General features: G+C 53.1%; 1 protein-coding gene across 4 annotated transcripts in view; it reads right to left on the bottom strand.

The window, feature by feature from the left end:
• MYO7A (myosin VIIA) overlaps window positions 1-14248 on the bottom strand; it is a 274560-nt gene that overhangs the window by 68749 nt on the left and 191563 nt on the right. For all 4 annotated transcript variants that reach the window (XM_033948255.1, XM_033948254.1, XM_033948252.1 and 1 more), the window contains 3 exons: window positions 13191-13364; window positions 9854-10081; window positions 7391-7561 (listed from right to left, as the gene is read on the bottom strand). In XM_033948255.1, the coding sequence (XP_033804146.1) occupies window positions 7391-7561; window positions 9854-10081; window positions 13191-13364 (573 nt within the window). The remainder of the gene's footprint in view (window positions 1-7390; window positions 7562-9853; window positions 10082-13190; window positions 13365-14248) is intronic.

Genomic DNA, 14248 nt, shown 5'->3' with positions numbered 1-14248 from the left:
AAGGAGTAACAAATAACATACCCAAAAATGCTGTTGGAAAATGCAGAGGAGAAATTCCCGAAGGAAGAAGGTCCCCACAGCTCGCCAGCTAAGCCAGCCGAGCCACAGCCGCTGTTCTTCAATACTCCCCGGCCCTAGAAAAATACTAGAACCCGCAGCAAAAACCAAAAACTGCCCGCGCAACAGCCCCAACAACAACAACAACAGACAGGGTGGGGACCTCTACTGGTCTGGAGAAGCTAAAAGAAAGTAAATTAGCAGGTAAGAACCTAATTTCTCCTTCTTTAGCACTCTCCAGACCAGTAGAGGTTAACTTTACGATTGGGACGTACCAAAGCAGTCCCCTCACGGGCGGGACCCCCGAAGGGCCGATACCAGTACACGTTCACCGAACACCGCGTCCCGACGCGCCTGAACATCTACCCGATAATGCCGAACAAAAGAATGCAAGGAGGACCAAACCGCAGCCTTACAAATATCCACCGGAGGCACAAGCGACGACTCAGCCCAAGAAGCCGCCTGACCCCTAGTGGAATGAGCCTTGAGAAACTCCGGAACCGGCTTCTGACTCAGAAGATAAGCGGAAGCAATCATCTCCTTGATCCAGCGCGCAATAGTAGCCTTAGAAGCGCCAGCCCCCCGCCGAGGACCCGCCAGAAGCACAAAGAGATGATCGGAGCTCCGAAACTCCCGGGTCCGCTGCACATAAGCATGGAGGACCCGACCGACATCCAACTTGCGCAGCTGTCGTTGCTCAGAAGAACCCTCCCGACTACCCAAGACCGGGAGGACCACCGATTGATTGACATGAAAAGGAGAAACTACCTTCGGCAGAAAGGAAGGAACAGGCCGCAAAACAACCCGCTCCTTCGAAAACTCCAGGAAGGGAGCCCTACAAGAAAAAGCCTGTAGCTCCGACACCCGTCTAGCGGAAGTAATGGCCACCAAAAAGACCGACTTCAGCGTAAGGTCCTTCAACGAACAGCCATCCAACGGCTCGAAAGGAGGGCGCACTAGAACAGAGAGAACCAGATTGAGATCCCAAGAGGGAACCGAGGGCCTTATGGGAGGCCTGAGCAACTTGGCCGCCCTAAGAAAGCGAATCACATCAGGAATGGCTGACAAACGCTGACCTGTCACCAGCCCCCGAAAAGCCGACAGGGCCGCCAGATGAACCCGAAGAGAAGACCAGGCCAGGCCCCTATCCAGGCCATCCTGCAAAAACTCTAGAATGTTAGGCAGAGAAGCGCGAAAGGAGACCACTCCCCGCGCTCGGCACCATTCCTCAAAAAGACGCCAAACCCGTACATAAGCCCGAGAGGTAGAAAGCCTCCGGGACCCCAAAAGTGTAGAGATCACCTTGTCGGAATATCCCTTCTTACTCAGGCGGCCCCTTTCAAGAGCCAAGCCGTAAGACAAAAGGGAGACGGGTCGAACATGGGAATGGGACCCTGCGTCAGAAGATCGCACCCGAGAGGCAGAGGAAGAGGATCCGCCACCAGATGCCTCACCAGATCCGCATACCACGGACGACGAGGCCAATCCGGAGCCACCAAAACCACCAGCCCCGGATGGCGAACAACGCGAAGCAGTACTCTGCCCACTAATGGCCAAGGAGGGAACACATACAACAGCCCCTCCGTTGGCCACGGTTGGACCAGAGCATCCAGACCCTCGGCCAGACCGTCCCTGCGACGACTGAAGAAGCGGGGTACTTTGGCGTTGCCACTTGTAGCCATCAGATCCATCAGGGGCTGCCCCCAAGCACGCACTAGCAACTGAAACGCCTCGGCGCCGAGACACCACTCTCCCGGATCCAAGAAGTGACGACTGAGGAAGTCCGCCTGAACGTTTTCTACCCCGGCAATGTGAGAGGCCGAGAGGTCCAGAAGATGCGACTCCGCCCAAACCATGAGCCGAGCCGCCTCCTGCGCCACCAGAGTGCTCTTGGTGCCCCCCTGACGATTGACATAAGCCACCGCCGTGGCATTGTCCGACAGGACTCTGACCGACTTGCCCAACAAAAGGGAGTGGAAAGCCAACAGCGCCAGCCGGACCGCCCTGGTCTCCAACACGTTGATCGACCAGGAGGCCTCCTCCGTGGACCAGGTTCCCTGAGCTGAGTGACCCAGGCACTGGGCCCCCCAACCCAGGAGACTCGCATCCGTAAGGAGCACCGTCCACTGCGGAAGATCCAGACCCACCCCCTGAACTAGGTGAGGGGTCCGGAGCCACCAACGCAGACTGCAGCGCGCCAAGCCTCGCAGGGGAACCGGAACATCCATCCCGTGCCTCTGGGGAGACCACCTCCGGAGCAGAGCATACTGGAGAGGACGCATGTGGGCCCGCGCCCACCTCACCACGTCCAGGGACGCCGCCATCGACCCCAGGACCTGGAGGAAATCTCGCGCCCGAGGACACCGGGACGCCAAAAGCAGGCGAATCTGAGACTGCAATTTGCTCACCCGGGCCTCTGGGAGGAAGACCTTCCCCAAGGAGGTGTCGAACAGCACCCCGAGGTACTCCAGACGCTGAGCCGGAACCAACCGACTCTTGGAAAGGTTGACCACCCAGCCCAGCGACCGGAGAAACTCCACCACCCGAGCCGTAACCCGGGAGCTTTCCTGCAACGACTTGGCCCGAATTAACCAGTCGTCCAGGTAGGGGTGTACCAGGATGCCCTCCGACCGCAAGGCTGCCGCGACGACCACCATCACCTTGGTGAACGTCCGGGGAGCCGTGGCCAGCCCAAAGGGAAGCGCACAGAACTGATAGTGCCGACCCAAGATCGCAAAGCGCAGGAAACGCTGATGAGAGGCCCGAATAGGAACATGCAAGTAGGCCTCCGTCAGATCGAGAGAAGTGAGAAACTCCCCCGGCTGAACCGCCAGAATGACCGACCGCAGCGTTTCCATACGGAAAGAGGGAACCTTGAGAGCCCTGTTGACCCCTTTCAAATCGAGGATGGGCCGAAAAGTCCCCTCCTTCTTGGGCACCACAAAGTAAATGGAGTACCTGCCCGTGCCCCACTCCGGGGGGGGCACCGGAACTACTGCCCTGAGATCTAGCAAGCGCTGAAGGGTCTGGCGAAACGCCAGCGTCTTCCCAGGAGTCTGACATGGAGAAGCAAGGAAAAAATCCGGCAGAGAGCGGGCGAACTCCAGGGCATAACCGTCCCGCACCACCTCCAGGACCCACTGATCGGACGTGATCTCGGCCCATTTGGGAAAAAAGTCGCGCAGCCGGGCCCCCACCGGAACCAAGGGGGGCGCCGGCAAGGCGTCATTGTGCAGGACGGGAAGCGGGGGAACCGGCGGAGGGATTCCCTGCCCCCCGACGGGCCCCCCGAAAGGGCTGCATGCGCTGGAAGAACCGACCCCGGGAAAACCCCGGAGACTGGAAAGAAGCAGCCCCACGCCCAGGGCGATACTTGCGAAATTCCCGCAAACGCCCCCGGGCCGCACCACCCCGAGACGCCGGGCGGGCACGGTCCTCCGGCAAACGGGGAACTTTCGAGTCCGACAGAGTCTGAATCAACTTATCCAAGTCCTCTCCAAATAAAAACGACCCCTGAAAGGGAAATTTAGTAAGCTTAGCTTTGGACGCAGCATCCGCCGCCCAAGCGCGCAGCCACAACACACGCCTTGCGGCCACGCCAAAAGCCATGGACTTAGCCGAGATCCGCACCAAGTCATACAGAGCATCCGAGAGGAATGAGGCAGCCATCTCAATCTTCGCTACCTCCTGATCCACCAGAGACCAGTCGTCAGACTCTCGATCCAAAACCCGCTCCGCCCACCGAAACACGGCGCGAGCGACCAGTCCCCCACAAATAGCCGCCTGGACCCCAAAGGCAGAGACTTGAAAATTTTGCTTAAGGATGGTCTCCAATTTGCGCTCCTCAGAGTCCCGCAAGGCAGAACCGCCCTCAACAGGCACGGTATGCCGCTTGGAAATAGCCGAGACCACCGCATCCACGACTGGCGAAGCTAACGTAGCCCGATCCCCTTCAGGAATGGGATACAGGCGAGCCATGCTGCGCGCCAGCCGAAACGGCGTCTCCGGCGTTTTCCACTGCTCAAGAATAATATCCCGAATATCCTGATGCATAGGAAAAGAGCGGGAAACGGACCGGATCCCTCGTAACAGAGGGTCCCCCACACGCGGAGTCTCCGGCGGCGCGTCCTCAAAACGCAAAGCCGAAGAAACCTGTTGAATAAGGTCAGGCAGCTCATCTCTCTGAAAAAGGCGCACCACGGACGCCTCGTCACTGGAGAACGGGAAACCCGACAACCCGCCGCCAGCTTCCGTCCCCTCCAGAGGGTCCTGGAATTCCTCAGAAGGGTCCAGGTCCTCCTCCAGACCGACACGTTCCTCCGACCACAAATCCTCGTCCCACGACACCCGCGGACGCTTGGACAAGAGAGGCGGCGGAGGGGACGTCACGTCAGACGAGAGAGGCAAAGCCGCAGGGAGCGCGGAGGAAACCCCACCCCCCGAGACCCCCTGGGCGCAACCGGGACCCCCAGCCGCCTGAAAATAGGCTTTGCATAATGAAAAGAAAAAATCAGGGGAAAAACCCCCCGAGGGTCCCAAGGGACTCCCTGCCACAGCAGGGGACCCAGCAGAAACCTGCCCCTGCTTAGCCAAAACAGGGGGAAGGTCACCTGAGGTGGAAGACAAAATGGAGGGGCCAGACAGAGAAGATGGCGTCTTTCCCGCCAAAACAGCTCCCTCCACAGCCTGCAGCGGCTGAGAGACCTGAATAGTCTCAGCCGCTAAAACAGGCAAGCCGGCATCAGCTGTCAAAATATCAGCTGAGAGGGAATCCTCTAAAACCCGACCGTCGGCGGCTCGGGGAATCCCTCCGTGGGCGGACGGAGAAGACCGGGCTTCTCCACCGTTCCCTGCCGACTCGCGAGGCACCATCGGCGGGGAGCTCTGGGCGCCTGCAGCCGCTGCCGACGGAGCTCCTCCACCGCACCGGCCTGAACACCGCTTGCACAGGCCGGCCGCGAGTGCCTCGCGTCTGGAGCACAATGAGCACTTTTTCCCTTTAGAAGTGCTCATTGCTCCATACGCGACCTAGCTGTAAAAAAGTGCCGGTTAGTTGAAAAAATACAGTAAAATACAGTTTTCTTAAAGGGATACAACCCTCCAGACCAGCACTACCTCAGGATTTTTTTTTTTTTTTTTTTTACAGAACAGACTCCACAGGCTCTCGAAGCAATATGCCTTGCTTGATTTAGGGGGCAAGGCTTACTGCTGAGGCTCCTCTAAAAAAATATGGGGAGGTGGAGGAAGTGGGGGGAGGGACCCCGCTCGTGACCCGCCGGATTTGACACCCCCGAGGTCGGACGAACCCCCAAACAGAGTCCGTCCAAGCTCCGTCCGGCTAAAAACAGGGACAATAAACCCCTAAACAAATTCCAACAGCCCTACCAAGGGAGATGGGTACAGATCACTCAACACCTGCTGGAGACTGAAAGAAGACTGAGGGAAATAGAGAGGAGGGGCTAGGATATACTGTCCCAAAGTTTTGTTTTCAGTCTCCACCTGCTGGTCATGATTAGATATATACCCAATCGTAAAGTTAACCTCTACTGGTCTGGAGAGTGCTAAAGAAATTAAAATTCATAATATTAATTTCCATCAAATATCTTTCATTTCTTCAAAATATATTTCCATAATACCCATTAAATCTCTCAATACCCTCCCCCTAATTCCTACCCCCTTTCCCTATTGACCTCTCCCCCCTATCCTCCCCCCAAATTTAGTTTTTAACTTTTTTATTGAAAGAATCATACTAACCCCCCCCCCCCCAACCCAAAGAAAGTTGACAAAAATAAAGAATAATAAAAGTAAAGAACTGGAATTTTAGATAAATAATCATAGCTTCAATGTAAATCATTAAGAATTAAACTTCTTGCCTTAGTTGAAAGATTCTGAATATACGGACCCCAAATTTCCATAAACATACGAATTTTCCTAGCCGAACGCCTAACTTCCCAAGTCTCAAATAACAATAGACGATGAAATTGATTCCTCCAATGCCAAAAACTAGGAGCTTCTTTTGATAACCAAAATTGCATAATACATTTATGTCCTATTATACACGTCTTTTGAAATAAGAGACACTTCTTTTTACCAAAAACCCCCACAAGCCGCAGCTTTCCCAAAAATTACTCTCCTTGATGAATCTACAACAGAACAACCCCATATTGAGCCTAAAAATAACAGGATGGCAGACCAGAATGACCTAATTAAAGGGCATGACCAAAAAGCATGAGTTAAAGTACCAGGATCCTTATTACACTTAATACAAATTGGGGTATTAATTAAACCGGCATGAAAAGCTTGAATTTGTGAAAAATAAGCTCTATGTAAGACTCTAAATGAACATTCCCTCCAAATAGAACCCGAAATAACTTTTGGAATTCTATTAATAGATTGTGTAAAATCCATAAGTGAAATTTGACTTCCCAATTTAAAGGGTTCTTTTGGCATTTGTTTCACTCCTGTATACCTTTGGGGACCTTTTCTTAAGGTGCACTAACCGATTTAGTGCGCCTTAATAAAAGGACCCCTTTCTGTCTATATACATTTCCAAGGAATAATTTTCGAGTTTCTTTGTTTTGTTTTTCCTTAGGGGTCCATTTACAAAGATGGATTAACAGATTTAGCATATGATAAATGCTAGGAAGTCTATTGCTTACCTATGGGCTTCAGTTAGCGCACCTTAGTAAAAGGATCCTTTAAAGTTTTTCCCTTAGTGAAGAAAAAAATACATGAGGAAGACCCAAGAGAAGATGCTAAAATTGATTACACATGACCCATGTGTTCAAAGGACTTGTCTCGTATAAGATACATTAAGTGATATCTCCACTAGAGAATGACACAGGGACAAATTTTTCCCCGTCCCCGCAGGAACTCAATTTCCCCTCTCCGTCCACCCTAGTTTTGTCGCTGTCCCTGCCCCATTCCTGTAAGCTCTTCTTTAACTGCACAAGCCTCGAACACTATGATTTTAAAGTGTTTGAGGCTTGTGCAGATGAGGACGGAGCTTAGGCATTGGTGGAATGAGGCATTATGACATCACTGTCTGAGCTCTAGAATGTTGCTACTTAGGATTTTAAAGTGTTTGAGGCTTGTGCAGATGAGGACGGAGCTTAGGCATTGGTGGAATGAGGCATTATGACATCACAATCTGAGCTCTAGAATGTTGCTACTTGTGATTTGAAAATGTTTGAGGCTTGTGCAGATGAGGACGGAGCTTGCAGGAATGGGGCAGGGACGGGGAAAAGAACTCGTGGGGGCAGGACGGGAAAATGAGTTCCCGCAGGGACGGGGAAAATCTGTCCCCCATGTCATTCTATAATCTCCACCTTACCTTTTTGTGTGCAGCTATAATCAGCTGAGCCCATTTCTCTATAGTCTTAGAAGCTGTCATCTCTCGGTCAGGGATGTATGACGGGATTAAGCTGAGCAATCTCTCCAGTACCAACTCTGACCCATAGTCCACATAGTATTGCTGGGAGGCCTGCTCGGCAAGCTCTTCTTCCTAAAGAAATGAAAGACTGCTCAAAGTAATCCAGACTGAAATGCTTTTCTCAGTGGGGGGAGGGGGAAGCCCCCATCACTAGAAAACGCCACATCTATTTCTCCTAGGGTGGATTCTCAAAACTTTGCAGATACCCTCCTGCCCGACGCAATTTCGAGGAAGCTTTTCAAAGCCCAGACAAAGTGCCAGGTTTTGAAAAGCCGTCTGGACACGTCCTCGAAAAGGGGGTTATGTCTGGGGGAAATCTGGAAGTCTGGTAACCCTAGATATTTCTAAAGCGGCAACAGTAAGAGCAACTGGGGACTGGGCAGCTCTAACTCCTCATGCCCAGTAAGATCAGGGGCAAGAGGAGAGGGGATGGGTCCGAGTTAGAGAGTTGCGCGTGGACAGAAATCCCACCCACCCCGTCTGTCCCCGCCAGGATCCTTTCCGTCCCCGCCCTTCCCCGCCAGGATTCTCTCCGTCCCCACCCATCCCCGCTAGGATCCTCTCCGTCCCCGCCCGTCACGGCCAGGATCCTCTCCGTCCCCACCTGTCCCCGTCAGGATCCTCTCTGTCCCCGCCCATCCTCGTCAGGATCCTCTCCGTCCCCGCCCTTCCCCGTCAGGATCCTCTCCGTCCCCGCCCGTCCCCATCAAGATCCTCTCCGTCCCCGCCCCTCCCCGCCAGGATCCTCTCCAACCCCGCCCGTCCCCGCCAGGATCCTCTCTGTCCCCGCCCATCCCCGTCAGGATCCTCTCCGTCCCCGCCCATCCCCGTCAGGATCCTCTCCGACCCCGCCCATCCCCGCCAGGATCCTCTCCGTCCCCACCGTCCCCGCCAGGATCCTCTCCGTCCCCACCCGTCCCCGTCAGTACCCTCTCCGTCCCCGCCCTTCCCCGTCAGGATCATCTCCGTCCCCGCCCATCCCCGCCAGGATCCTCTCTGTCCCCGCCCATCCCCACCAGGATCCTCTCCGTCCCCGCCCGAACCCCACCAGGATCCTCTCCGTCCCCGCCCGTCCCCGCCAGGATCCTTTCCGTCCCCGCCCTTCCCCGTCAGGATCATCTCCGTCCCCGCCCATCCCCGCCAGGATCCTCTCTGTCCCCGCCCATCCCCACCAGGATCCTCTCCGTCCCCGCCCGAACCCCACCAGGATCCTCTCCGTCCCCGCCCGTCCCCGCCAGGATCCTTTCCGTCCCCGCCCTTCCCCGCCAGGATTCTCTCCATCCCCACCCATCCCCGCTAGGATCCTCTCCGTCCCCGCCCGTCAAGGCCAGGATCCTCTCCGTCCCCACTCGTCCCCGTCAGGATCCTCTCTGTCCCCACCCGTCCCCGTCAGGATCCTCTCCGTCCCCGCCCTTCCCTGTCAGGATCCTCTCTGTCCCCGCCCGTCCCCGTCAGGATCCTCTCCGTCCCCGCCCGTCCCCGCCAGGATCCTCTCCGTCCCCGCCCATCCCCGTCAGGATCCTCTCTGTCCCCGCCCATCCCCGTCAGGATCCTCTCCGTCCCCGCCCATCCCCGTCAGGATCCTCTCCGACCCCGCCCATCCCCGCCAGGATCCTCTCCGTCCCCACCGTCCCCGCCAGGATCCTCTCCGTCCCCACCCGTCCCCGTCAGTATCCTCTCCGTCCCTGCCCATCCCCGCCAGGATCCTCTCCGTCCCCGCCCGTCCCCGTCAGGATCCTCTCTGTCTCCACCCATCCCCGCAAGGAATTACCTCCATCCCCGCCCATCCCCATAAAAAGCAGCAATTACTTCTGACAGGATCATCAATTCCACAGTTTCTTTTGTGTTTGCGCTGCTGTTTTCCTTGTGGAATCTCTTTGGTGGAACCCTCTTTTACTAAGACTGACATGTCCATTATATTATATGGACGAACCTTGCTTCCAAAGCCTTCCATCCCCGTGGGAGTCCCGTTGGCTAGAGGGGGATCCCTGTGGTAGTCCCGTGGGCCAGAGGGGGGTCCCCGTGGGAGTCTCGTTGGTTAGGGGGGATTCCCGTGGGACCCGTGGGGTTCCCGCGATCCTCGTTCCCGTGCAGACCTCTAGTCCGAGTGTCACGTCCTGTAGGGAGTCAGCCGGCACAGATGACTCTCCTCCTAGCCGGGGTCTCTCCTCCTCTCCCTGCACCTCTCAGATCCCTCCACCGAAGCAGGTCATGGCCAGATGGGCCTCCGCGCACTTCCGGGTGCCTTCCGGCCGGGGCGCTGAACAGAGTGTGCCACCGGCCGGAAAGTTTGCGAGACACTGACGAAGATGGCTGAAGAGCGTAGGGAGCCACTATCAAATGGGCCCCCGAAAAGTAACTCACCTTATCGCACCTGTACTCTCCAAACTTCACCCCCCTGACTATTTGTTGATAAATGAGGTTGGTGGCCACATTATCCTCTGCCGGATTGTGCCAGGGGGTGAAGATCTCCTTTCTGAAAAAGAGCCTCCACGGCGCATTTCGCTCCTGCGCCCCCTGCTCCTTGGCATACTGCTCGCACTGAGAGACGGCATCCATCACGTGGTCACTGCCACTCCCCAAAGATGAGACCTGTAATATGGGGATGAAGCATGTTACAATTATGCTATATAAAGCGGTGTCAGGTCAAACGCGCGCCAGGACAAAGGCACGCGCAGACAACTGGGCGCAGCGCGGAGGCGCGCACTGAAGAAAATTACTGTTTTTAGGGGCTCTGACGGGGGGGACGTGGGGGGGAACCCCCCACTTTACTTAATACAGATTGCGCCGCGTTGGGGGGGCGTTGGGGGGGGTTTGGGGGGTTGTAACCCCCCACATTTTACTGAAAACTTCACCTTTTCCCTGTTTTTAGGGAAAAAGTGAAGCTTACAGTAAAATGTGGAGGGTTACAACCCCCCAAACCCCCCACGCCGCCGCCGCGATCTGTATTAAGTAAAGTGGGGGGGCTCCCCAACAAAACCCCCGTCGGAGCCCCTAAAAACAGTAATTTTCTTCGGCGCGCGCCTCCGTCTTGCGCTCAGTTGTCGGCGCGTGCCTTTGTCTTCCGCGATTATGTCTATGAACCATATAAAGCAGCCATTTCTAACCATCCTGATGGCAGTGTGTGTGAGGTGGGGGGGGGAGGAGATAAAGTGACCCAGAACAGAAAGAGGGTGGGAACGGAGGAAAAGATGCTGGACCTACAATTAGGGGTGGGGGTAGGGTTGGCAGATTTTCCATTTGGAAAATCTGGACCCCGCCCCCAGGCCCGCCTAGTTACACCCACCCCACCCTAGCCCCACCCCTACTGCCTACTCTTGTCAGGCAGGGAGGAAGTCCACGCATGTGCGGACACAAGGTGATTTCGCCATGCGCACGCACACGTACATGATGTCATTGCGTTCTGGCCGCGCATGCGAGGACGTCCTCCCTGCCCGACACAGCTTTTCAAGACCCGGACAAAGTGCCTCAGAAGGAGGACATGTCCGGGAAAGTCCGGACGTTTGGTAACCCTAGGTGGGGGGATGAGGAAGAGGGAGTGACTCCGACCAGAAAGGGGAGGTGGGGAGCCTTATTGATGTAACTCTCAAGCAACCAGAATCTACAGTTATCTGTCGTCTCCCAATCCCCATGGGTGCTGGATAACTGAGAGTCTACTGTATCATCAGCCATCTTTATAGACATAGATGTCCGTTGCTTTGCTGTAATTGGCAATGGACATCCTGCCCCAAACATGCCCAGGCCATGCCCTTTTGCCATATGGATGTTCTGCTGGATGCTAGTTGTCTATATCCTGCCTTTGTACATCTATGCAATGTGGACACCTAAATGCCAACTTTCAGACACCCAAAACAAGAACAGAGTTTTTAAAATAACCTCCTTGATATATGAGTATGTATCGTATACTCTCCTATCCAAATAAGTCCTGCTCACTGAGGCTACATCAGCTGAAAATTCTTCTTTGCTGTCCCTTCACTATCCAGGTAGTTCTGGGGAAGACTGAAGATAGAGTCTAAGTTAAAGTTAAGACGGCAAAAAGGCTGTACTAAGTTTATCTGATTTTGTTACCTGGGAACCTGTCTGAATACCGCAGATTCCCAAATACCGTATTATCTCGTGTATAATGCACTGCCGTGTATAATGCGCACCTCGACTTTTTAAAAATAATGTAATACAAAAAACTTTATACCTATGTATAATGCACAGGCATAATTGTCGATGTCCCTTTAATGCAGGGATCTCAAAGCCCCTCCTTGAGGGCCGCAATCCAGTCGGGTTTTCAGGATTTCCCCAATGAATATGCATTGAAAGCAGTGCATGCAAATAGATCTCATGCATATTCATTGGGGAAATCCTGAAAACCCGACTGGATTGCGGCCCTCAAGGAGGGACTTTGAGACCCGTGCTTTAATGTAAATGCGGCACAGCATAAGCCAGTGGTTCCCAACCCTGTCCTGGAGGACCACCAGGCCAGTCGGGTTTTCAGGCTAACCCTAATGAATATGCATGAGAGAGATTTGCATATAATTGAAGTGGCAGGCATGCAAATCTGCTCCATACATATTCATTAGGGCTAGCCTGAAAACCCGACTCTGCGTGGTGGTCCTCCAGGATAGGGTTGGGAACCACTGGCATAAGCTATATATGTTAAATCTTTGACAAGTGCTACGATTACTGGATAAGGAATTTAAATTCGAAACACATTGAACTACCTGTAAGTGTTAGATATGAGTTCTAGACATTATATTGTATAAATTACAAACGTTAAAGCAGGGGTAGGGAACTCCGGTCCTCGAGAGCTGCATTCCAGTCGGGTTTTCAGGATTTCCCCAATGAATACGCATGAGATCTATTTCATGCACTGCTTTCAATGCATATTCATTGGGGAAATCCTGAAAACCCGACTGGAATGCAGCTCTCGAGGACCGGAGTTCCCTACCCCTGCTTTAACATTTGTAATTTATACAATATAATGCGTTAAAGTAATGCCATAGGTAATTCAACACCGTCTGACCGAGCCCAGTTATCACGACATGTATACCTATGTATCATACGCACCCAGAGTTAAACATTTCTTCGAATGGAAAATAAGTGTGCATTATACACGAGACAATACGGTACCTGCCGGTGGCCAATTTATACCTGAATATCCAGTATCACTCAGTATCCAGATTCCAGCGCTCAATTCCCAGGTATAAAAAACACAGCAACAGCATTTAAATCTAAGCCTGATCACTGCAGCTGAATATTGTGTGTGCGTGTGTGTGTGTGTGTGTGGGGGGGGGTATATTATATGAAGATCCTTTCCTGCCTCATTTTATGATATTGTACAGCAGTGCATTACAAACTGTGTGCCTCCTGAGATTTCAAGTGTGCCGCGAGATGCTGGGGAGCAGGAGAAGCGTTGGTGCCGGCTGACTACCTACATCCTGAAAGCAATCAGCCAGCGCCTCTCCTTCTCGCCATGCGTCATCCCTGCCGGCACCTCCCTCCCTCCTGGCTTTCGTGGATGTATGGATGTGATGACATCACGCATGGCCATGACATCATCGCGTCAACGTCCACGCACTTCCAGATGCCTCTCGCCGCAGCCACTACGTCAAGCATGCTGCGGCTTAGCAAAGTTTGCGGGACACTGTTGTAGAGAAAGAAAGGGGGGGGGAAGGAAGACGGGAGGGACCATGAAGGAGTTAAACGTTACCTTATCAAAGAGCGCAATGTAGAGGGAGAACCCAAATCTGTCCTTCAAGTTGACCTTATCTGCCAGGGAATTGCAGAGCTCTTTGGCAGTGGTTGCGGAGTCTGTGAGAAGGGTCTTTGTTGTTCCGTCCATAAATGTAACAGGCAACATGATTGGCTTCTTGGACTTTGTAGCCTAGATATATTGAAAGAAAGATTTACATGAGAAGCGCTCGTTCTCTTGGCCAAAAGTGCCTAGTTTGGCAAACCCTAAACCTCTTCTTCCCTTCTAGTGATCCTAAACTCTCCCCTTTGCCTTACTATTCAACGCCCCTAATCTGTAATTCCCCTGCATCCACTGTATAAGCGTCCCCTAAATGGCAACTTCCTGGAAATGTCCAGCTATATTATACTGTTATTTGTAACTTCCTGGAAATGTCCAGCTATCTTACACTGTTATTTGTAACTTCCTGGAAATGTCCAGCTATCTTACACTGTTGTTTGTAACTTCCTGGCAATGTCCAGCTATCTTACACTGTTGTTTGTAACTTCCTGGCAATGTCCAGCTATCTTATACTGTTATTTGTAACTTCCTGGCAATGTCCAGCTATCTTACACTGTTGTTTGTAACTTCCTGGCAATGTCCAGCTATCTTACACTGTTGTTTGTAACTTCCTGGCAATGTCCAGCTATCTTACACTGTTGTTTGTAACTTCCTGGCAATGTCCAGCTATCTTATACTGTTGTTTGTAACTTCCTGGCAATGTCCAGCTATCTTACACTGTTGTTTGTAACTTCCTGGCAATGTCCAGCTATATTATACTGTAATCCGCTTAGAACTGCAAGGTACAGGCGGAATAGAAGTCACTAATGTAATGTATTTTGGGGGGGGGCTTGGAACGTTCCTTGGGCTTGGATTTTGTGCTATTTGTTAATTTATTGATGTCCCACTAAATATACAGTATAAATATAGGGTTGCCAGATTTTCCCCTGGCCTAAGTGGTTTATATTCATGTACTCAAGCATTTTTCTCTATCTGTCTGGGTGCGTTCACAGTCTGTCTAATGTATCTGGGGCAAT

This window comes from Geotrypetes seraphini, chromosome 6 (genome assembly GCF_902459505.1).
Source record: "Geotrypetes seraphini chromosome 6, aGeoSer1.1, whole genome shotgun sequence".
NCBI lineage: Eukaryota > Metazoa > Chordata > Amphibia > Gymnophiona > Dermophiidae > Geotrypetes > Geotrypetes seraphini.
This window is presented reverse-complemented; position numbering and strand designations above follow the sequence as displayed.